Genomic DNA, 25,542 nt, shown 5'->3' with positions numbered 1-25,542 from the left:
AGAGCAAATAAACTCCATTAGCCAAATCACTGATTTGAAAAACATTGGTAAGATACATTGGTAAGTGCCCCTGAGTGCCTTATGTGGGAAAAATTATTAAAGTACTTGGACACAACATTGAGGTTGGGCTTTACGGTCTGGTGTGACCAAAATTAAATGACAGAATCTTAAAATAATTTGGATAATGTAAACTTCATTCACGGTTAGCCAGAGTACTCTATTTAATACTTGAACAATTGCGTCAAAATTTAAGAAGCAGAAGTTATACACATTCCAAACTCATAAATACGTTCTTTAAGTTGCCCAAATCTAAGCCATGACACTCAAGGATCTTTGATATAATTTACTTTTTAGTAAGTAAATTCATCATCAAAGTTTAGTGAGTTAGGTTATAACAGATTTTGCAATGCAGCTTGTATCTTTAGCTAGACTACATTTTAATTATGGATTTGATGCTGGATTAATGCCTACTGGGTGCACTTGGAAATATTACAGATCTCCACTTACTCCTAGCTTTGCAACCGCGCTCATCTTCCTGAGCATTTAATGTAAAGAAATATAAAGGAAAATACATTGATATTTTTCAAATTTTATCTTTATGGGCAATATGTCCTGAAAGTGTTCTTATTTTTCAAGATAAAACATATACATAAATTAGCTAGCTTAAAACACACTAGTATCAGTGGGGAAAATTATCTTTCAACAACCACCTTGTAGTTAGGTGAGACTGCATAACCTCCCCAAATTGGCACATTCCACCCATATACATACAGCATCACATTGCCTCCCTTCCTCCCTTCCCCGCCCAAAGGAAAAGTAACACAAAGGTAGCCAAGAGATAGTGAGAAATGGCATAAGATGTGGAAATGTGAATGCAAACTATCATATATAAATGCATGGATGTTTTTCATTGATTTTCAGTTATAATGTTCTTAAACCCAACTTTAGATTGTGATTAATAGTGAAAGTCTTATTTTAAAAATGCATTATAATACATGCATGAAAATATCCATGAAGAGAGAGTGATTAATCCAGGTTTGCTTACTCTGTCAAAAAGACATATGCCACTAGGCAAAGGCCTGATGGAATGTTTCAGATAGGACTGCCTGTTTCCTCTGAACTGCCCACAGCTGTAACTCAACCAGTAACTGAAAGAGTGTACAAAATTTCTCTGTTGCTATAGCTGTGATGTCACACACTGATACTAACATGTGGTTGGTTATTTTATGTTTCAGATCACTGCCTGTAGTTGAGCACAAAGAAAACAACGAGACTCCCACATTTTCAGCAAGAAGAAAGGATTCAGCAGAGCAGATTAATACGGACTTGTGTCTGGTGGCCTTTTTGTACAAAGGCTGCCTTTAAAAAAGAAACAGTGTTATTTAATGAGCTGTGAGACGAGGCACTGCTGCTAACACTCCAATTCCAAGATTCATCTGCTATTCATTGTGCTTAATGTACATGTTTCTACACCGTGCATTTAGAAGCTCCCAGAGAAGAATCCAAAACGGCTGCGGGGGAAAGACCACCAAACATGCCTACAGAAACACTACAGACAGGTAGCATGGTGAAACCAGTCAGTCCTGCTGTTACTTTCACATCTGCCGTTCCTCTTCGCATCTTAAACAAAGGACCAGACTATTTTCGCAGGCAGGCAGAGCCTAATCCAAAAAGACTTAGTGCTGTGGAGAGACTAGAAGCTGATAAAGCAAAATATGTAAAGAGCCAAGAGGTCATCAATGCCAAACAAGAGCCTGTAAAGCCAGCAGTGCTTGCAAAGCCACCAGTTTGCCCTGCCGCCAAGCGAGCATTGGGTAGCCCTACCCTGAAAGTGTTCAACAACAATGCAAAGACTGAGAGTGGTGTCCAGAGAGAAAATTTAAAATTAGAGATTTTGAAAAACATCATTAATAGCTCTGAAGGCTCCAGCTCAGGTTCAGGTCACAAACATAGTTCACGAAACTGGCCTCCCCACAGATCTGATTCAGCAGAGCTGAACCGGCATTCATTTGCAGAATCTTTGAAGGTCTACCCCACCCAGGGCCGGAGCAGCCCTCAAGAAAGCAACTCCAACGTGAGCAGGAGGCTCTTAGAACAGTCAGCGGAGACTTTCTTGCACGTTTCCCATAGCTCATCAGACATTAGAAAAGTAACTAGTGGTAAGCCCTTAAAAGCAATACCCTGCAGTAGTTCAGCCCCACCTCTGCCTCCAAAACCCAAAATTACTGCCATCGCCACCTTGAAATCCCCAGATATCGACACAGTAGAATCCAGTTGTGGAGTCAGTCGAAGACCCTCCCTACAACGATCAAAATCAGATTTAAGTGACAGATACTTTCGTGTTGATGCAGATGTTGAACGATTCTTTAACTACTGTGGACTGGATCCTGAAGAGCTTGAAAACCTTGGGATGGAAAATTTTGCAAGGGCTAACTCTGATATTATATCCCTCAACTTTCGCAGTGCAAGCATGATTAGCTCAGACTGTGAACAGTCTCAGGACAGCAACAGTGACCTTAGAAATGATGACAGTGCCAATGACCGTGTGCCATATGGCATTTCTGCAATTGAAAGAAATGCCAGAATCATCAAGTGGTTGTATAGCATCAAGCAAGCTAGAGAGTCACAGAAAGTGTCCCATGTGTGAGAGGAAATCCACAATAGAATAAGCAAGGACCGTAACTTTGTGAATATTCAGTTGTGAAGGGTTGTGAAGTCTACTTGAAGTCTTGTACACTTCTCAAATCTCTTTGTGTTGCTTGTTGTGCAATGTTTTTAAGTTGCATGCTTGTCAACATGTGAACTGACCTGGCTTCCACTTGAACAATAACACTACAAATCCTGGCTGAGCATACACATTATCTGCCAAAAGTTTAAGACCAGAATCTAATTAGGGCTTCATCATAATCAAATTGTTTACATGAAAAGATTATATGACTTCTTCATATTTATATAGTTCCTTGTGTTTTTTTATATCTCACGTTTTTGTGTCTTAAATACAGATATTGTTAACTGACATTACTAGCTTTTAAATTGAAATGGAATCCTTTTAAAAGACAAGGCAAAATTGGCCAAAATAAGAGATTTAGACATACAACAATAGGCAAAGAAACTTGATCTTCTGTGGAATGGGATTTATTGGCTCACGTAAAAGTGTTCCTAAACTACAGAGAATAATGCATCCTTTGTTAAAATACGCAAATCCACCTTTATTAAAGCACTGTTTGGGGTATGATGCTTTTAATTTTCTAAGTTCCCTCATTTTTACAGTGAAAGTAGTTTAGCAAAGCTGCTTGACCTTTCATAGCCTAAATGAGTCCTGAGTTTGATTCAGTGTAAAAATATTAATAGTTTCATGTTACACTGGTGGAGAAGTTAAAAAGTGTCAAAGAAAGTTGACTGATAGAAATGTCTTCAATGATGTGTTGGGTTTTTGTTTTGTTTTTGTTCCTTTGTTTCTTTTCTTGTTAAATAAAGATTCCTAGTCTTAAACTTTTGACAGGAATGATTAGATTCTATAGCTGATATTGAATGCCTTTATTAGTCAAGTACACCATGACTACAAACTCCATGCTGTCTTTTAAGTTTTTGTAGATTTGTTTGAACAGTTCATGAACAAAAATGGAAACACACAGCCATATCAGTATAAAGCCTCCTGTTAAGAAGTAAATACACTCGATAGCTAAACTATATCTGAGAAACTGTGATTATGTTGTCTTGCATATGTTATATCTAAGGCTGTGAAAGTTTGTTACAACTCTAGGAAAGTGTAGAAACATGACAGTACGTAGCTTTTTTTCCCCTTCCTTATGATGGTTAGTGCTGCACGTTAATCTGTTACAATTTTGTTGACAATCTGTGTCTTCCCGATGGTTTAATTAACTGTCATTCCAACCGACAGTTGTGGTGTGTGGTAGCAGAGAAGTTGAAAGTACAGTGGTCTGCTTCATTATTATTGTATTCATGCTCTGAAGTACATTGCAGCACTACCTTATACTTCATCAGCTAATAGGAAACTTTTTTATTGTGTAAATGCTGTAATACTTTGTATATACTTCAGTTGTTATTAAATCTTTAAAAAGAAGAGTGTTATGCTAATAAATAGCTCCTGGTGCAGGTATTGGTGGTGTTTTTCCTTTGTTTTAGATTTTTTTAATCTTTCTTTAAAAAATAGTGGGTAATTTAATTGTGGTGCTATAGTAAATCTTGGTTAAATAGTAGTTCCAGTCGAAGATTTCTCCCCAAAACCGCTTTGCAGAACATTAATTCTTTTAACTGTAACTATAGAAACATCTTGCTGTAGAACTAGAAGAGTTTATCCGGTCTCCTAGCCTGCTTCTTCCATTCTTACTGCACGCTTATCTGGCAATGTTATTGTTCCCTTGTATTGCATCTGTTCCCAACAAACCTCTGATTTCTTCTGAATCTTTCTTCGGTAATGCATATTTATAAATTTCAGTATTAAAAGTGCTTACAAAGTCAGGTTTTATTTTATTTCAAGGAGCCTCTACACCTTTAGCACTACTGTTCTCAACTGCATGTAGCATTCTTACTTTTAGGGAAGTTTCAGTTCTTTTTCAGTGCAGAAGACCTGGCGTGAGGCTGGAGTTGGAGTACAAAGAATAGTGGACTCCGCTGTTGGATACAGCACTTTGCACAAATTGTGTTTGTTTTTTTATGTTTACAGAGTGATTATTCATGAAAAGGAAATACATATAAAAGGCAACCTACATGTTTTACACATTTTTCTGGGTGGTTTTATGGCATACACCTTTGTTGTTTCCAACAAAGGTAAAAAAGAGGAATATATATATTTAAAGTACAAGTACATTTATGATATATTTTAAGCTTTGTGGATTTAAGCTGGCATTGACATCACTTTGGTTTTTCAAACATATTTTCCTACTGTGAATTCTACCCCATTCAGTAACTGTTTTGCCAAAGAAAGTAATTCTTTAAGGGATTAAAGCCAAATGTAATGCAGATGTCCAGCTAAGAAATAAAGAACTTAAAACCAATATAAAAATGCTCTCATGTTGTTGTCTATTAAGTGGTATGTTTCAAGAATGATGAAACATTCTATGCTATCTATGCTATCTTTGACCGTTGGCAGCGAGAAATAATAATCAGGAAAGCTTTATAACTAGGTAATTGAGTAGGACATATGCTAGTATTCTGCACTTGCTTCCTAGGATTCAGTGTTTCAGAGTAGCAGCCGTGTTAGTCTGTATTCGCAAAAAGAAAAGGAGTATTTGTGGCATCTTTGAAACTAACAAATTTATTTGAGCATAAGCTTTTGTGAGCTACAGCTCACTTCATCCGATGCATTCAGTGGAAAATACAGTGGGGAGATTTCTATACACAGAGAAATGAAACAGTGGGTGTTACCATACACACTATAAGGAGAGTGATCACTTAAGGTGAGCTATTACCAGCAGGAGAGCAGGGGCGGGGGGAGGGGAACTTTTGTAGCGATAAAATCAAGGTGGGCCATTTCCAACAGTTGACAAGAATGTCTGAGGAACAGTGGGTGTGGGGGCGGGGGGAATAAACATGGGGAAATAGTTTTACTTTGTGTAATGACCATCCACTCCCAGTCTCTATTCAAGCCTAAGTTAATTGTATCCAGTTTGCAAATTAATTCCAATTCAGCAGTCTCTCGTTGGAGTCTCTTTTTGAAGTTTTTTGTTGAAGAATTGCCACTTTTAGGTCTGTAATAGAGTGACCAAAGAGATTGAAGTGTTCTCCAACTGGTTTTTGAATGTTATAATTCTTGACGTCTCATTTGTGTCCATTTATTCTTTTACGTAGAGACTGTCCGGTTTGGCCAATGTGCATGGCAGAGGGGAATTGCTGGCACATATCCCATTGGTAGATGTGCAGGTGCATGAGCCTCTGACAGTGTGACTGATGTGATTAGGCCCTATGATGGTGTCCCCTGAATAGATATGTGCACACAGTTGGCAACGGGCTTGTCATAAATATAAAGGGAAGGGTAAACACCTTTAAAATCCCTCCTGGCCAGAGGAAAAATCCTTTCACATGTAAAGGGTTAAGAAGCTAGGATAACCTCTCTGGCACCTGACCAAAAGGACCAATGAGGAGACAAGATACTTTCAAAAGCTGGGAGGAGGGAGAAAAACAAAGGGTCTGTGTCTGTCTGTGTGATGCTTTTGCCAGGGACAGAACAGAAATGGAGTCTTAGAACTTAGTAAGTAATCTAGCTAGATATGCGTTAGATTATGATTTCTTTAAATGGCTGAGAAAATAAGCTGTGCTGAATAGAATGAATATTCCTGTCTGTGTGTCTTTTTTGTAACTTAAGGTGTTGCCTAGAGGGATTCTCTATGTTTTGAATCTAATTACCCTGTAAGGTATTTACCATCCTGATTTTACAGAGGTGATTCTTTTTACTGTTTCTTCTATTAAAATGTTTATTTTCAAGAACTGAATGCATTTTTCATTGTTCTAAGATCCAAGGGTTTGGGTCTGTGGTCACCTATGCAAATTGGTGAGGATTTTTACCAAGCCTTCCCCAGGAAGTGGGGTGCAAGGTTTGGGAGGATTTTGGGGGGAAAGACGTCTCCAAACAACGTTTTCCCAATAAACCCAGATAAACGTTTGGTGGTGACAGTGGAAGTCCAAGGGCAAAGGGTAAAATAATTTGTACCTTGGGGAAATTTTAACCTAACCTGGTAAAAGTAAGCTTAGGAGGTTTTCTTGCAGGTCCCCACATCTGTACCCTAGAGTTCAGAGTGGGGAAGGAACCTTGACAGGACTTTGTTGCAAGGATAGGTTCCTGGGTTAGTGGTTTTGTTGTGTGGTGAGGGTTGCTGGTGAGTATTTGCTTCAGGTTGGGGGGCTGTCTGTAAGCAAGGACTGGCCTGTCTCCCAAGATCTGTGAGAGTGATGGGTCGTCCTTCAGGATAGGTTGTAGATCCTTGATGATGCGTTGGAGAGGTTTTAGTTCGGGGCTGAAGGTGATGGGTAGTGGCGTTCTGTTATTTTCTTTGTTGGGCCTGTCCTGTAGCAGGTGACTTCTGGGTACTCTTCTGGCTCTGTCAATCTGTTTCTTCACTTCAGCAGGTGGATATCGTAGTTGTAAGAATGCTTGATAGAGATCTTGTAGGTGTTTGTCTCTGTCTGAAGGGTTGGAGCAAATGCAGTTGTATCGTAGAGCTTGGCTGTAGACAATAGCTGTAGACAAATCGCTTGGCTGTAGACAAATCGTGTGGTTTGGTCTGGATGAAAGCTGGAGGCATGTAGGTAGGAATAGTGGTCAGTAGGTTTCTGGTATAGGGTGGTGTTTATGTAACCATCGCTTATTAGCACCGTAGTGTCCAGGAAGTGGATCTCTTGTGTGGACTGGTCCAAGCTGAGGTTGATGGTGGGATGGAAATTGTTGAAATCATGGTGGAATATCTCAAGGAATTCTTTTCCATGGGTCCAGATGATGAAGATGTCATCAATGTGGCGCAAGTAGAGTAGGGGCATTAGGGGACGAGAGCTGAGGAAGCGTTGTTCTCAGTCAGCCATAAAAATGTTGGTATACTGTGGGGCCACGCGGGTACCCATAGCAGTGCTGCTGATTTGAAGGTATACATTGTTCCCAAATGTGAAATAGTCCAGCCCCATGGACTTGTGCTCGTCCAGCTTTTCTAAATAGTCCCAAACCACTTCTTTCTCCACAGAGGGCTGGTCACCTCCTCCCTATGCTGTGCTGCCCAGTGCAGTAGTCTGGGAGCTGACCTAGTTTGTGAAGACAGAGGCAAAAAAAGCACTGAGTACATTAGCTTTTTCACATCCTTTGTCACTAGGTTGCCTCCCTCATTCAGTAAGGGGCCCACACTTTTCTTGACTTTCTTCTTGTTGCTAAAATACCTGAAGAAACCCTTCTTGTTGCAGCTAGCAAGAGATGTTAAAAGTAACTCCAAGTGTGATTTGGCCTTCCTGATTGCACTCCTGCATGCCCGAGCAATATTTTTATACTCTTCCCTGGTCATTTGTCCAATCTTCCACTTCTTGTAAGCTTCTTTTTTGTGTTCAAGATCAGCAAGGATTTCACTGTTAAGCCAAGCTGGTCACTTGCCATATTTACTATTCTTTCTACACATCGGGATGATTTGTCCCTGTAACCTCAATAAGGATTCTTTAAAATACAGCCAGCTTTCCTGGACTCTTTTCCCCCTCATGTTATTCTCCCAGGGGATCCTTCCCATCAGTTCCCAGAGGGTGTCAAAGTCTGCTTTTCTGAAGTTCAGGGTCCGTATTCTGCTGCTCTCCTTTCTTCCCTGTGTCAGGATCCTGAACTCGACCATCTCATGGTCACAGCCTCCGAGGTTCCCATCCACTTTAGCTTCCCCTACTAATTGTTCCCAGTTTGTGAGCAGCAGGTCAAGAAGAGCTCTGCCCCTAGTTGTTTCCTCCAGCACTTGCACCAGGAAATTGTCCCCTATCCTTTCCAAAAACTTCCTGGATTGTCTGTGCACCGCTATATTGCTCTCCCAGCAGATATCAGGGTGATTGAAGTCTCCCTTGAGAACCAGGGCCTGCGATCTAGTAACTTCCATGAGTTGCCGGAAGAAAGCCTCATCCACCTCATCTCCCTAGTCTGGTGGTCTATAGCAGATTCCCAGCATGACATCACCCTTGTTGCTCACACTTCTAAACTTAATCCAGAGACACTCAGGTTTTTCTGAAGTTTCATACTTGAGCTGTGAGCAGTCATACTGCTCCCTTACATACAATGCAACTCCCCCACCTTTTCTGCCCTGCCTGTCCTTCCTGAACACTTTATATCCATCCATGACAGTACTCCAGTCATGTGAGTTATCCCACCAAGTTTCTGTTGTTCCAATCACATCATAATTCCTTGACTGTGCCAGGACTTCCAGTTATCCCTGCTTGTTTCCCAGGCTTCTTGCATTTGTGTATAGGCACTTGAGATAACTCGCTGATCGTCCCTCTTTCTCAGTATGAGGCAGGAGCCCTGCCCTCTCGCGTGCTCCTGCTCATGCTTCCTGCCGGTATCCCACTTCCCCACTTACCTCAGGGCTTTGGTCTCCTTCCCCCGGTGAACCTAGTTTAAAGACCTCCTCACTAGGTTAGCCAGCCTGCTTGTGAAGATGCTCTTCCCTCTCTTTGTTAGGTGGAGCCCGTCTCTGCCTAGCACTCCTCCTTCTTGGAACACCGTCCCGTGGTCAAAGAATCCAAAGCCTTCTCTCCGACACCACCTGCGTAACCATTCATTGACTTCCACGATTCAACGGTCTCTACACAGGCCTTTTCCTTCCACTCTCCTTTACAGTGTGTATGGTAACACCCATTGTTTCATGTTCTCTCTATATATATAAATCTCCCCACTGTATTTTCCACTGAATGCGTCCGATGAAGTGAGCTGTAGCTCACAAAAGTTTACTCTCAAATATATTTGTTAGTCTCTAAGGTACCACAAATACTCCTTTTCTCTTTGAAGCAATGGGATCCAAGTTTAACTAATTTCCTTTTAATGCCAGAAGTGGTTTGGGCTGGTGAGGTATCTATAATGCAGTATCTCCTCATACAAACTCTTATGTAGTACCTTTTGACAGGGTACCAACAGTGAGTCTGATGCTGCAATCCCTATTTATACAAGTACCCTCTACTCCCCGAGTTAATCCCATTGAAATCAATGGGACTGCTGCTGTAAGATTTTCAGAATCAAGTCCTAACTTTCACATCAACTGTGTTTACAATGGTGGTGAGGTTGCTGTAATACAAAAGAGATTACAGAGAAGATTGATTTATTGATAAATGTTAACTTTTTGTGGCTTCTAGTCATCTGAGAAAATGAGTGATTTTTTTGTTCCTTGACACAGTTTCTGCAGAGGGGATTTATATATGAACAATTCTTACCTTTACCACGTTTGACTTTTAAGAATGAGTCAGATCACAGATCTAGTTTGTTTTTGTTTTGTTTTTAAATAGGAATAGCCATTTCATCTTTGTACCCAGTTGGCCCACACGTTTAGTGAATGTCAATTCTTTTATCAGTGCTTTGAGATCCTTGTGAAATGTACTGTATAAATACACATTGATATTATCATCCTGAGAATGCATAGCTATCATCCTAAAAGTCTAGCAAGCATTTGCGGATTGCCAGTTCTCTAAAAAGACTTTCTACAAAGCACATTGAAGTCAATTTCCTATTGATTTCAGTGGGCTTTGGATCAAGTGCAAAGTGCACGCCAAAATGTGTCTACATAGCAACAGAAACTGTGGAACAAAATTAACAAACAGAATTTTGCTAATGCTAGAGCTGAGCATCATAGTTGGTAAACATGACACTCAGAGTTATGGACAATGCAGGTATATTTCCAGCAGAGGGAGCTCTAATTTGTCTCAAAAAAGATATCACAGTTTTGTTTTAATGTAATTGACCTGACACGGTGTACGTAATCTTGAAAACTGTTTGCAGTGTTGTACAAGTACTGGGGGGAAAATTGGTATAACTCTTGTGTACATGAAAGAGGTCAACAGGAAAACTTGCCACTTCATATTTTAGAACACAGTAATAGTATTGAAGTTAAGAATATATGATTCCAGCTACTAAATTAAATTATGATCAATGTGTTTTGATGGGTTCTGGAATGATACAGAGTTATGAATTAAATTTTTGCATTAGAGAATGTTATGTTAAAAAGGAGATGCACCATCTGATTGATCAAGGGCTTTTGAAGGGTAAACACAGAAGGATAATGTTTTTGGCAGGAATTCAACAATGAGGAGACATGTTTAGACAATGCAGCCAATCAGTATCGCTGACTTCTCACTTTTCACTGCAATTTCATCCATCCATGGTGGCTGTATATGTTTGATTCAAGTCACTGCATTCATTCAATAAGAAACAAAGTGCTTAATGGGGCTCTGGGACATGGAGCTGAATGATCTCTGTTACAGGAAAGGACCAAGCATCTAGACCAGAAACAGACTTTCTGACAACTACTTATTGTAAAGAGAGAACATCTGACCGCATACATTGAGACACACATGTTTAGAAGTAGTAGGTGACAAATAAGGCCCCTTTATACCATTTTGGCAGTGGTGTAAATGCACGCTCACTTTAAGGCTCCTTCACACTGACAGAGCTGGGCAAAGGGCCCTTAGTGTAAATGAGAACAAGGGTCCCTGTCTTGAGAACTGTAATATAATTCCATGCAAAATCCTAAATCCTTATGACCAAGATCCCGATACAGCTCCTACTGAAGTCAACAAGCAGACTCCAATTAACTGTAATAGAGCTGAATCAAGCGCTAGCTTTATGAGAAAGATCAAAGATTTTATTCCTCACTCTGAAGAGAAATTATTTGCATTATCTTCAATGATGGAATATGTCAACTTTGCGGAACTCTACCAGGAATGCATTTCTGACTGAGAAATTTGCCTAACACCACCCTCTCCTTGTCACCATGGAAATCCTAGTAGCTAACAAAATAGCATCTGTTGTAGCAAGAATACATTCACTTTAAAAGCTTCAAATGATGCTGTACTCTTTTGTGGGTCATGTATTCTGAAAGGAATAGTGCATCCACAGCCTACTGTTCTGGGCTAATGAGTGTGAACATGAAAACTTGTCACTCAAATATTTCATTTTTAAATATTTAAAATGTTGGCTACATTTTAAAATAGTCTTGCTGTCAGCACTTTGTAGTAGCTGCAAAAGTAGTATTTTATGCATTTTTTCTCTTTATGAAAAAAATTGGAATTCTATAACAAGAACTGTATGCATTTGAATGACATACTTCTGAAACTTGGCTGGTAGTAACTTTCAGAAATTATGGTCTTGTGATGAGTAAGAGTTCTATTATATGTGCTATTCTTCTGCTTTTTGACACTGTCAGTCATATCCACCTTCTCAGCATCTTGATGTCTCTGGGTTTTCACAGCTCACTCTTCTCTATACTCTTCCTCCACCTCTTGGGTCATTCTTTCATTCTCTCTCTTTTAGTGATTCCTCCATCTCCCACTCTTTGTAGCGCTCTGACCAAGATCCCTTCTTTTTCCCCTTTACACCTTTTTCTTGAGTAGCATCATCCACTCATAGTTTCAACTACTGTATTTATATGGCTGACTCTCAAATCTGCCTTTCTAGTACCTGTTTCCTTTGATCCAGGTTCCCATCTCAGCTTCTCTCCAAATCAGCTCTTGGATGTTCTGGTTCTGTCAATAAGGCAAAGAAATCCCTGAAGTTTTTCAGTAACAATCTTTTATTTCATATGTCTAAGATATTACAAACCGGGCTGCAGCACTGACTGCTTCCTTATCTGTTGTCACTGTGATCTGCTCTCAGAAGTGGTGCTGACTATTCTGCATCTTGTTAAACAAGATATTGCACAGCTCAGGCCCTTGGAGATTGTAGCTGCAGTTCCCACTTGTGGGTGGGAAGCAGTCTCCCCTTTGTCATGTCTGTTTAAGAAAGTATACCTAAGTAACAGAATGTATAAAACATAATGCAACAAATACTTAATGGAATTTATGCAACCGTTGATGTAGTTTGAGAGAGTCAGTGATTCACTTAGTACAAAGTCTTTGTATCTGGATGGTGATTTGATGTCCGTTCATGCTGGAGTACTTTTTTATGGTGTCAGGAAAGGCTACTGTGTTTGGCTCAGTTTTGCTTCTCCTTTCACATAGCAGGGTGGCATGTTCTACCGGTTTCACCTCTGTCATGTGTGTCTTAGGCAGTTAATTTATTATATTCCACTTATCGTTGTTAAGAGGATCTCACAGTTCCTCCTTGCCCCTCATTGGGTTTCCTTTGGCTGTAGGATAGTCTATTGGACAGATGAATTTATGGTTCCAGTGATATGTATGTTCATCAACCACAACAATATAGGGGTGAGGAGTATTCTGCTCCATGCACATTGCCCTTTTCCATGTGCAGGATCTGTCTTGAAGAAATAATCACACTCTTACTAGTTCTCTAGGTTGTATCTCTGGAAGGTTTGTGGCCTATCTGTCATAGTAGGTTTTAGCTTGTTGCGCTTCTCCTGTAATTGATCTGTGACTGCTTCCATTACTTCAGGTTTTAATAGCACATTGGCTGTAGGTACCAGTGTGCATGTGTGTCTGGACATTAGATATTTCACAGAGCTTCTGGTCATGCCTTGGGGTATTTCTCCACTATAGAGTAGTTTGCCACTTGTTTTCCTTATTCTTTAAGTTTTTCTTTAAGAGTTTTTTCAATTTTGATGGCAGATTCAGTTTTGCTATTGGACTGACTGTTGTAGGGGAGGCTAAGATATGTTTAAATTCCCAATCTTTGGTAAATTGTGCACATTCCTTGCTGGTGAACTGTGATCCGTTATCTGAGATGACCCAATCCGGCATGACATGCCTTCTGCCTATTATTCTTGCTGCAGTGCTGTTTGATAGTTCATCTAATTCCCCAAAGTCAGAGTAGTAATCAACTATGATGAGGAAGTCAGTGTTGTTTACAACAAAAAGCTTGATTGCCCTCTTACTCCAGGGCCTGTCAGGAACGCTATGTATCTTCAATGTTTTTTTTTTCTTTCTGCTGGCTTGCTTGCGATTCTGCCCGTGCATTGCAGTTCCTTATCAGAGCTTTAATTTCACTGGTGATATTTGGCTAGTATACTACACCCTTAGCTTTTTGTAGACATGCTTCTATCCCAGAGTGGCTGTGATGTGTTCAAAATAGGGTCTCTCTTCTTAAGGCTTTAGGTATAAGCATTTGGTTGTTTCTGAATATAATGTTCTCCTGCACACTGAGTTTGTCATGATAGTTCCAGTACTCACGAGTGGCCTCTGGAACCTCTTCACATGTGTCCAGCCATCCTGTTAAAATAACAGATGTCCGAATTAGTAATTCTTTATCCTGTCGTGTATGCTCATGAACTTTCTGTAGTCCTTACCTGGAAATAGTTGGTTTGATTAATACTTTCTATTTCTTCTTGTGTTTCTTTTGCTTCAGTAAGGTTACAGATTTTGTAGTCTTGTTCATTTGTATCAGATTCTTGTAGCAGAGCTCCTCTGGAAGGGAAGTCTGCTACATACATTTTGGTTCCTTTTTTTATAGCATACATCTAGGTGATAACACTGCATCTTAATTGCATGATGGAGGCATTTTGGAGCTGATAGGAGTGGTTTCTTTAAAATGACTTATTATGATTACTTTAAATATTTATGGCTTTTTGACCTTGTATAGATTGATCAAATTTTTCCCAGGCAAATACTATTGCCAGACACTCTTTTTAAATGTGAGCGTACCGTCTTTCTGTCGGAAATAAGGACCTTGATGCACAGGCTAGTCCACGTCCAGTTTCACTGGCATCACAGTGTATAGTAGCTGCTTCTTTCACATCATAATATTTTAGCACAGCATGTGTGGTGACTAAGTTTTTCGTGTGGTTGGTAGCTGTATCGTGCTGGGGCAGCCAGATCCATGTTGCCATCTGAATCTAGTAATTGTCTGAGGATCGCATACATCCGAGAGGCAAGAGAGGAATTTGGTCAGGTAATTTACCAGTCCTAATAGTTGGTTCAGAGACTCGGAGTTTGAAGATTTGGCATTTGCTGTATTACTCTCATCTTTCTGGATCTTGGTACAGGCCTTGTGAGGTCAGACGGTATCCCATGTATGGTACCTCAGTGAGTCACTGCCTCATCTTCTGCTTGTTGTGATTTCGGCTGACCTCACTAGCCCTTTCTAGGAGTTCAGTGAGATTATGATCATGATCTAATATTGCCTTTTCCATTGTGTCTCCACACCTGTACACTAAAATGCCATCAGCTATAATACTAATCCCTTTGAGACCTGCTAATACATCTTGCTGGCAGTATTGATATTCTTTTGCAGCTAGTTTGATTCCAAATGGCATTCACAGCCATCTTTATCGGCCTGCTGGTGTCCAGAAGGCGGTTAGATACTTTCTTCATCTGATAGGAATTACCAGTATCCATCTTTTGCATCCACCACTGAAAATATCTTTGCTTTAGGAAGGTCGGGTAGGATTTTTCTGTTGTAGGTATTTGGTAATGAGCCCATGTATGATACACCACTGCGGTGTGATCTGCCTGTGGCTTTCAGGGTGCTGCTGCTTTAGAGCTGTAAAGCCGCAAATGAACCGCAACATGCTTACTTTAGAGACGGTCCATCTCCTTGGGCCACGTTGCTGCAGCTCAGAACAGACCAGGCACTTGAGCTGGAGGAGCTCCCTCCATAAAAAAAGCCAGAACTGCTGACAGGGTGCCCTTTTCTCTGTGAGGGCTTTGGAAAGGACTTCACACCCCTCATATACTGCTGGTCCCAAATAGCTCATGCTGTTGACTTGGGCTCACTGCATGAATCATCTTTATACAGAGACTTTGGCGGCAATCTTTAAAGAAGGATGGGGGTTAATTATCAGAGACACACAGGCCTGGATTACTTTTCATCTGTCTTTTTAAAATCCAAGTTAAAAAAAATGAGCTAATAATTCTCATCCTGGTGTATGATTTGGTTAGTTTCAACAGTGTCGTTAGCACTATACCAGACACAAAAGAAGACCGTCTCTGAACTGAAGAGCTTAGACCAGTGCTACTCAAAGTGGTGGTCCGTGGACTGGTCCTGGTCCGCGAGCCATCGGCTGCCGGTCTGCGCTCACATAGGGAAAAAAAATTGCCAGTCCCCCACATCAGATAGCTTGAGAAGCACAGGCTTAGAATGTAAAAGCAGAAAGTGGATGGGACACACTGGCAGATCCAGAGGAGGGAGTGGCATATGTTTTATTTCGCCTGTATATATGAGTTCAGAATCTGATGGTACCAGGACTGAAGTAATTCTTTTAAATTAAGGATCTGCATGGAGAGAAAGCAATGGGTTTGCAAACCAGGGCCCCAAACCACGTGCAAGGTCCACCCACTTGGCTCTGATTGCAGGATAGAGAGGCCATAGGTGGGATAAGTAACATACAGTAAGTAGTTATTCCATTGTATGGAAGCAGAAGAAAGGCATGTCCTGTATATTACTTCCAAAAGCATTAAGGTTAATGGCATAACTGGTGCCTTTATAATGGTAGGCATATTGTGATGGGGCAGAAGGCAATTGTATTAACAGTGGCCACTCCCATCTTACGAGGAGGAAAAAGAAAAAAATAATCTTGGAACTACTGGAGAATTGGAGAGAGTGGTTATAAGCTGTTTATGCAAATATCTTTAGAAGAGATGCAATTTTTAAAAAATGGTAATAATGTTTGAAGCTTTAAAAGGGTATTTTTACATGTGGCCTGCTTTTCAAATGTATTAATCTTTTATGAAGTTAGTCTTGCTATTGTGAGATTACACAATCTTTTCTATTCCAAGCATTGGGGACATTTATGGAAGATACAGACAGTGTTTGGGGTTTTTTTGTCTTACTTAAGAATTAGAATATAATACTGGTTAGCTAAAGAGAACTTTATTTCACCAAATATGTTTTTTGAGGGGGAGTATCAGGAGGGAGGAGCAGGTGTAGACCAGACAATTCACATATTCTTCTGCATTAATTTTTGACCTGCAAATGACTTAGGAAAGTGGGTGCAGTGAATATGTCTAGCTGCATGAAATTTATAGTATTAAGTCTCGACAAAAGCTTGATTTGCTTTATCCACGTTATGCATATCTTGGAGCATATCCGCTTACAAGTATCTGGCACAAAACTAACTCATTCTCCCTGCAAACCCTTCCTGTGAGCTTATGGATTTGAGTCCATCTGTTGATTTTTTTCCCCCTTTTGTTTAAAGAATTGGTGAATAAAAAGCTGTCATATTTGATTTTCCCAGGTTTTGTTCCTAGCACTTGCAGCAACTGGTGCCTCTTAAATGCAATATAATGTCCTAAATGAATGTGGGAACTGTATTTAAAAGTGTGCTCATCATATACTGAATTTCTAGGCAACTTTAATCCAGGCAAGGAAGTCAAACTACAATATGTTGTTTTTCCTAATTCAATTGCTGGTCATTTTTCCCCCCTCTACCTTTCGTATGGTGAATGGAAAAAAACAAAGTAACATGCCATGCCAGGATTCATAGCCAGCTAGTAACACAAATGGTTAAAACTGGGGGCCAAATTCTCAAGTGCTTCCTCAGTTTTTACTCAGCCCTACACTCAGTGAAATCAACGTCAAAACTTAACAGTGTACAGTTGGGGCCTCACCCTGATGCAAAGTGAATGTAAGATGCCAACAATTAGTTTTACTTTGTTTAGCCTATTTGTTTGCAGCTATAACAGGTGGGATCTCATATGTTAGCTAAGTTGAGGAAGGCCTGCTTGCTACTTGAATTGGATACGTGTGAAGAGAGAGGAAGGAGGAGCCTAGGACTTGGGAGATGTGGGTTCAAGACCCTCCCCTGCCACAGACTTCCTGTGCCACCCAGTGCAACTTAATTAGCTTCTCTGTGCCTCAGTTCTGCATCTGTAAATGGAGGAAATGGCACCTCCCTACCTCACGGGGCATTGTGAGGCTCAGTGCATTGATGATTGTGAGGCACCCAGATACTGTAATGATGCGGGGTTGTAGGAGTAACTAGGATGGATACCTAAGACAGAAAGCTAAATCACTTCAAGCTGCTCAGGCCGTCGTACTACCGACTCAGAAGAGGCTCCCCTTTGGCAACACTGATCACTTGCCCTAGCCTGCTGCTCGAGGGTATTTTCCAGCTTTGGTAACTGCATGCTGCCTAACTCAATTCATCCTGTAGTTGCAGCGGGGGAGATTGTGGTGTTCATCTCCCCTCCAGAAAGCCTTTGTGCCATGTTACTGGTTGCAAGGCCCTCTGCGGGCTCAATCAAAGTAATGTGTCTGGAAAAAGTGGTAACAACAGCTCCTGGAGTCACCCAGGAAACCATCCAGACCCTTAGGGCCAAACATAGAGGTGATGATATGAAAGGTGGGATCAGTCTAGGGGGACCAGATGTCCCGATTTTATAGGGACAGTCCCGATTTTGGGGTCTTTTTCTTATATACTCTCCTGTTACCCCCCACTCCCTGTCCCGATTTTTCACACTTGCTGTCTGGTCACCCTAGATCAGTCAGCCCCACCCCCAGGCTATTTATACCTACTTATTTATGTGTGGGAGTAAGGGAGACTAACCCCAAGCAATTTACATGGCATGAGGAGGAAGGTTTATATTTAGAGCAGAGAGGGAACTATGTGACCTTACATCCTCCTGTTTAGCAGATTTTTCCTGCTACTGTCTGGGACCACAGATCTGACCTTCCATGCAGTGACCTGTTAACAGTCACCAGAACTACAAGCTCAACACTGACACAGGACTCCAGTCCTGGGATATGATCGGTGGAACTCCAAGAATCCCAGTTGATTCCCTGCTTCTGTTTAAACCAAGCAAAGGAATAGGAACTTAACTGTGCAGCTGGGTTTCCCTTGCTCAGAATGGCTTCCCTAGCACTACCTATTCCCTGATTCTGATCTCAATCTTGTAACCTCACCCTGCCTGACACCGGCTTCTCTGCTGGTCCTCTGGCCTGTCTCAGACTCTGATCTCCTAGTATCTGACCCAGACTACCTCCTCGATCCCAACTCACACTCCAACCTCTAAGTCAGACTACCCATGTCTCAACTGGGACAGTTACATTCATCGATTCTAGCCCACCAATGTGTGAGCTACACGATCTTAGCGGATGATGATCTATATGAGGGTGTAGGTAACATGCTGGTGATGGGAGACTGAGGACTAGATTCCGTCCAGACCTTGAGTGGATGCACAAAGTGTGGTGTTATTTATTTTTTGTATTACCACACCACCTAGGAGCCCTAGTCATGGAGCAGAACCCCTAGGTGCTGTACAAACACAGAACAAAAAGTCCCAGCCCCAAAGATCCTACAATCAAAGTATGAGAGGAGGTGACTGAGGAATACAGACAGACAAATGGAGGAGTATAAGGAAACAATGGTCTGTGTTCCTCCCCAGGGATGACTGTGTTAGAGTGCATATAGTCTGTAAAGTGCTGTGATATTTGTCAGGATGGTGGGCACTACCTAAACATTTTGTTATGGCATAGGGTTTTATTTTAAATGTACAATGCCCCTGTTCTTGTACTCTTTAGAATGTGGCAGCTAATTTAGTCATTTTGGGTAACACTTCTCAAAAAGCCTGATTTAATTAGGTTCCTAAGTCTCATTTCCAAAGCATCTAAGTCATTTAAGAGCCTAAGTCCTGAGCACTATGTATGTGGCTGATTATCAAACACCTCAGGTACTCTTCTCATAAGGTATCAAAGCCAAGGGTGACTGGATCACCTGATGATGACCTGTTTTCATTCCCTCTGTGCACCTAGCATTGGCCACTGTCTGAAGACAGGATACTGGGCTAGATGGACCTTTGGTCTGACCCAGTATGGTCATTCTTATATTCGTATGTAGAAAGTGTAGTGTTTGAAACACAGAGGGAAAAGACATATTGGCTCATCTAGTCTGTCAATCTTTCTAAGCAACATTTTCCCAAATGCAGTATTTAAGGCTCAGCTTTTTAAGGTATTTAGGCATTGCTGAACTCAGTATTGCAATGCCTAACTGGTTTAGGAGCCGAAGTCTCATTTTCAAAGTGATGTAGGCAGTTAGGAGTGTAAACCCCATTGACAGTCAATAGGATTTCGGCTTCCAAGCGCTTACATCACTTTTGAAAATGAGACTTAAGCTCCTAAACCAGTTAGATGTTGTTGCATTCAGTGCTGCGATGCCTAAATACCCTTACAAATCTGGGCCCAAGTGCCGCCTTATTGTTTTGAATTGGACTATATTTTTAAAAATTCAAAATTGAAATGTGTTTATAAAAGTATTAAAATGAAACAAATGTGGGGCCAGAGGCTAACGGGTATAAAGGATACAGATTTAGCATAATGTGCTTCTTAGCTGCAAATTAGATTGCAGCATTTCTAAACGTTCCTAAATTAATTGGTACTCAGCGCTTAAGAGGTGCATGTACACAAAGATGCATGGAATGTACTGTATGTAATGAAACTTCCTGTCGCTGAAGAGCAGCACCCAGCAACTACTGTAATGCAGACGCCTTAGTGAAGCAAGGGCCTAATGTATTTGCTGAGAAATGCTGAGATACACAAGTGTTCAAGCACCCTGCAATTTAAGATTAAGAGTAGTCAAATGGGACAACAAAAAACCAAGCCAATGAGCAAAGCTTAGTGTCTCAGCACAAGTTCCTCATTACCTCTAAAAATATATTCACCTATAGCAGTAGATTCTCCTTCAAAAATAAAGATCTCAGTGACTAGCTATGATTGTCCAAAATGTAAGAAAAAAAACCCAGTGAATACTTAACGTGAAGATGAAAAATCTCAAACAGCTCCAGGGTCATCAAACTGCCGTAAGCGGGTCTCTACTTCTCTCTCTTTCCCTTTGCACATCTAAATGGCAACGTGTCCTTGTGTTGCTTCATTTTTCAATTGCATTGGTTGTATTCACCACAAAAAGGATTTTGTGCTGTATCCTACTGAGCTATCTTAATGAAAAATAAATCTGCACATTGATCTTCAAGATAAGCCAGAGAGGAAACTTGCTGAGTGCAATTTAGCAAGTTACTAGAACTGGATGTGAATAGCATGAGCAGATAAGGAGGGTTTCTTGTCCTGTCCCCAAAACCCTAATTAACAGAATCTCTATAAATAATGCACATCCTGTTTGCAAGTTATAATTCATTACCTGAATGTCTCTCATACGTTTTATGCTGTGCCCTGGGAGTTGCCTAAGTCTAATGAAGATTAATTAAAATTTGTACTCAGTCATGTGGATGCCCCTTCTCTCAATTGCAGATTTACTGAGGTATGTTAGAGACATTGACTGACTAGATCTGCATTCACATAGAAGCATAGGACTGGAAGGGACCTCAAGAGGTCATCTAGTCCAGTCTCCTGCCCTCATGGCAGGACTAAGTATTATCTACATCATCCCTGACAGGTGTTTGTCTAACCTGCTCTTAAAAATCTCCAATGATGGAGATTCCACGACCTCCCTAGGCAATTTATTCCAGTCAACCACCCTGACAGTTAGGAAGTTTTTCCTAATGTCCAACCTAAACCGCCCTTGTTGCAATTTAAGTCCATAACTTCTTGCCGTAGCCTGAGAGGTTAACAAGAACAATTTTTCTCCCTCCTCTTAATCTTTTATGTACTTGAAAATTGTTATCATGAACCCCCTCAGTCTTCTCTTTTCCAGACTAAACAAACCCATTTTTTTCAATCTTCCCACATAGGTCATGTTTTCGAGACCTTTAACCATTTCTGTTGCTCTTCTCTGGACTTTCTCCAATCTGTCTATATCTTTCCTGAAATGTGGCACCCAGAACTGAACCCAATACTCCAGCTGAGGCCTAATCAGTGTGGAGTAGATGGAAAAATTTTGTCTTGCTTACAACACTCCTGCTAAACCTTCCCAGAATGACATTTGCTTTTTTTGCAACAATGTTACGCTGTCGACTCATATTTACCTTGTGATCCACTATCACCCCCAGATCCCTTTCCGCAGTACTCCTTCCTAGGTAGCCATTTTCCATTTTGCATGTGTGCAACTGATTGTTCCTTGCTAAGTGGAGTACTTTGCATTTGTCCCTATTGAATTTCATTCTACAGGAACTCCTCACTTAACGCTGTAGTTATGTTCCTGAAAAATGCGACTTTAAGTGAAACGATGTTAAGCGAATCCAATTTCACCATAAGACTTAATGTAAATGAGGGGGTTAGGTTCCAGGGAATTTTTTTTCACCAGACAAAAGACTATATATATATACATTCACACAGTATAAGTTTTAAACAAACAATTTAATACTTGTACACAGTGATGATGATTGTGAAGCTTGGTTGAGGTGGAGTCGTCAGAGGGTGAGATATTTCCCAGGGAATGCCTTACTGCTAAGATGAACTAGCAATTGGCTGAGCCCTCAAGGGTTAACTCTCACACTCTAAAAGGCAGCAGGAAAGGAGGGAGGGCAGACAGAGAAACACACCCTGTGTGTGTTTGAGAGATAGAGAGGTGCATTTCCCCTTTAAGTATGAAGTGTGGGATCAGAAGTACACTACCTTGTTAATTAGATCAGCAAGCTGAGACCAGACCGCAGCTGCTGCCTAAGTCAGCAGCTGCCTCCATCTGTGTGTCCCCCCTGCTCTATGGAAGATGGGGTAAGCGGGGTGCAGGAGCAGGGGGGAGGGGGACACCCTGACATTAGCCCCCCTCTCCTTCCCTTCCCCCCCCCACAGCAAGCAAGAGTCTTATGGAGCAGCTCCAAGGCAGAGGGCAGGAGCAGCACATGGCAGTGGGGGGAGGGACAGCTGAACTCCCAGCAATTGGTAGCCTGCTGGGCGGCTGCTGCACAGGGCACTTAGGGGAGCGGGGAGCTGATAGGGGGGCTGCTGGTCCACCCTGGTTCCAAGCCCCCACCAGCTAGCTGCAATGGGCTGCTGTTCCTGCAAGCACTGGACAAAGCAGGCGGCTGCCAAATGACGGGGAGTTATAAGGGAGCATTGTGCAACTTTAAACAACCATGTTCCCTAATTGATCAGCAACGAAACAACGTTAACTGGAAAAAGAAAAGGAGTACTTGTGGCACTTAAGAGACTAACAAATTTATTTGAGCATAAGCTTTCGTGAGCTACAGCTCACTTCATCGTATGCATGTAGTGGAAAATACAGGGGGGAGATTTCTATACACAGAGAACATGAAACAATGGGTGTTACCATACACACTGTAATGAGAGTGATCAGGTAAGGTGAGCTTTTACTAGCAGGAGAGAAAAAAAAACCTTTTGTAGTGATAATCAAGGTGGACCATTTCCAGCAGTTGACAAGAACGTCTGAGGAACAGTGGGTGGGGGAGATAGTTTTACTTTGTGTAATGACACATCCAGTCCCAGTCTTTATTCAAGCCTAATTTAATGGTGTCCAGTTTGCAAATTAATTCCAATTCAGCAGTCTCTCATTGGAGTCTGTTTCTGAAGTTTTTTGTTGAAGATTTGTGACTTTTAGGTCTGTAATCAAGTGACCAGAGAGATTGAAGTGTTCTCCAACTGGTTTTTGAATGTTATAATTCTTGACGTCTGATTTGTGTCCATTTATTCTTTTACGTAGAGACTGTCCTGTTTGGCCAATGTACATGGCAGAGAAGCATTGCTGGCACATGATGGCATAACGTTAACCGGGATGACTTTAAGTGAGGAGTTCCTGTATTTACTTTAGACCATTTCTTCAGTTTGTCCAGATCCTTTTGAATTTGAATCCTTTCCTCCAAAGCACTTGCAACCCCTCCCAGCTTGGTATTGTCTGCAAACTTTATAAGTGTACTCTGTGCCGTTATCTAAATCACTGATGAAGATATTGAACAGAACCAGACCCAGAACTGATGGGACCCCACTTGATATGCCCTTCCAGCTTGACACTGAACCACTGGGAACAGTTTTCCAACCAGTTATGCATCTGCCTTCTGCACCTAGCTCCATCTAGGTTGTATTTCTCCAGTTTGTTTATGAGAAGATCATGTGAGACAGTATCAAAAACCTTACTAAAGTCAGGATATTCCATGTCTACTGCTTCCCCCATCCACAAGTCCTGTTACCCTGTCAGAGAAAGCTATTAGGTTCATTTGACAATATTTGTTCTTGACAAATCCATGCTGACTATTACTTATCACCTTATTTCTTCTAGGTGTTTGCAAATTGATTGCTTAATTATTTGCTCCATTAGCTTTCTGGTTGTTGAAGTTAAGTTGACTGGTCTATAATTGCCCAGATTGTTCTTGTTTTCCTTTTTATAAATTGGCACTATATATGCCCTTTTCCACTCCTCTGGAATCTCTTCTGTCTTCCATGACTTTTCAAAGATAATTGCTAATAACTCAGATATTGCCTCAGTCAGCTCCTTAAGTATTTTGGGATATATTTCATCAGGTCCTGCATACAGGTCCTTGAATACATCTAACTTGTCTAAGTAATTTTTAACTTGTTCTTTCCCTATTTTAGCCTCTCATCCTACCTGATTTTCACCGGCATTCACTATGTTAGACATCTAGTCGCTACAAACCGGGAAGAATTAGTAGGGGGAGCTAAAGTGGATGGGAACCTGGGAGGCAGTGACCACGAGATGGTCGAGTTCAGGATCCTGACACAGGGAAGAAAGGAGAGCAGCAGAATACGGATTTCAGAAAAGCAGACTTTGACTCCCTCCGGGAACTGATGGGCAGGATCCCCTGGGAGAATAACATGAGGGGGAAAAGAGTCCAGGAAAGCTGGCTGTATTTTAAAGAATCCTTATTGAGGTTACAGGGACAAATCATCCCGATGTGTAGAAAGAATAGTAAATATGGCAAGTGACCAGCTTGGCTTAACAGTGAAATCCTTGCTGATCTTGAACACAAAAAAGAAACTTACAAGAAGTGGAAGATTGGACAAATGACCAGGGAGGAGTATAAAAATATTGCTCGGGCATGCAGGAGTGCAATCAGGAAGGCCAAATCACACTTGGAGTTGCAGCTAGCAAGAGATGTTAAGAGTAACAAGAAGGGTTTCTTCAGGTATGTTAGCAACAAGAAAGTGGTCAAGGAAAGTGTGGGCCCCTTACTGAATGAGGGAGGCAACCTAGTGACAGAGGATGTGGAAAAAGCTAATGTGCTCAATGCTTTTTTTGCCTCTGTCTTCACAAACAAGGTCAGCTCCCAGACTGCTGCACTGGGCAGTACAGCATGGGGAGGAGGTGACCAGCCCTCTGTGAAGAAAAAAGTGGTTCGGGACTGTCTAGAAAAGCTGGACGAGCACAAGTCCATGGGGCCGGATGCTCTGCATCTGAGAGTGCTAAAGGAGTTGGCGGATGTGATTGCAGAGCCATTGGCCATTATCTTTGATGGGGGAAGTCCCGGACGACTGGAAAAAAGCTAATGTAGTGCCCATCTTTTAAAAAGGGAAGAAGGAGGATCCTGGGAACTACAGGCCAGTCAGCCTCACCTCAGTCCCTGGAAAAATCATGGAGCAGGTCCTCAAGAAATCAATTCTGAAGCACTTAGAGGAGAGGAAAGTGATCAGGAACAGTCAGCATGGATTCACGAAGGGCAAGTCATGCCTGACTAATCTAATTGCCTTCTATGACGAGATAACTGGCTCTGTGGATGAGGGGAAAGCAGTGGACATGTTGTTCCTTGACTTTAGCAAAGCTTTTGACACTGTCTCCCACAGTAGTCTTTCCGGCAAGTTAAAGAAGTTTGGGCTGGATGAATGGACTATAAGGTGGATAGAGTGTTGGCTACATTGTCAGGCTCAATGGGTAGTGATCAATGGCTCCATGTCTAGTTCGCAGCCGGTATCAAGCGGAGCGCCCCAAGGGTCAGTCCTCGGGCCAGTTTTGTTCAATATCTTCATAAATGATCTCGAGGATGGTGTGGATTGCACCCTCAGCAAGTTTGCAGATGACACTAAACTGGGAGGAGAGGTAGATATGCTGGAGGGTAGGGATAGGATTCAGAGGGACCTAGACAAATTGGAGGATTGGGCCAAAAGAAATCTGATGAGGTTCA

At 41.4% G+C, this 25,542-nt stretch overlaps 1 protein-coding gene across 10 annotated transcripts in view; it reads left to right on the top strand.

Annotated features, from left to right (window-relative positions):
- The window catches only part of FAM110B (family with sequence similarity 110 member B), a 457,749-nt gene extending 452,736 nt beyond the window's left edge, over positions 1-5,013 (top strand). For all 10 annotated transcript variants that reach the window (XM_073331097.2, XM_073331096.2, XM_073331102.2 and 7 more), the window contains one exon: positions 1,236-5,013. In XM_073331097.2, the coding sequence (XP_073187198.1) occupies positions 1,535-2,647 (1,113 nt within the window). In that variant the 5' untranslated portion in view covers positions 1,236-1,534 and the 3' untranslated portion in view covers positions 2,648-5,013. The remainder of the gene's footprint in view (positions 1-1,235) is intronic.
- The last annotated feature ends 20,529 nt before the right edge of the window (positions 5,014-25,542 follow it).

Source organism: Lepidochelys kempii, chromosome 2, assembly GCF_965140285.1.
Source record: "Lepidochelys kempii isolate rLepKem1 chromosome 2, rLepKem1.hap1, whole genome shotgun sequence".
Taxonomy (NCBI): domain Eukaryota; kingdom Metazoa; phylum Chordata; order Testudines; family Cheloniidae; genus Lepidochelys; species Lepidochelys kempii.
This window is presented reverse-complemented; position numbering and strand designations above follow the sequence as displayed.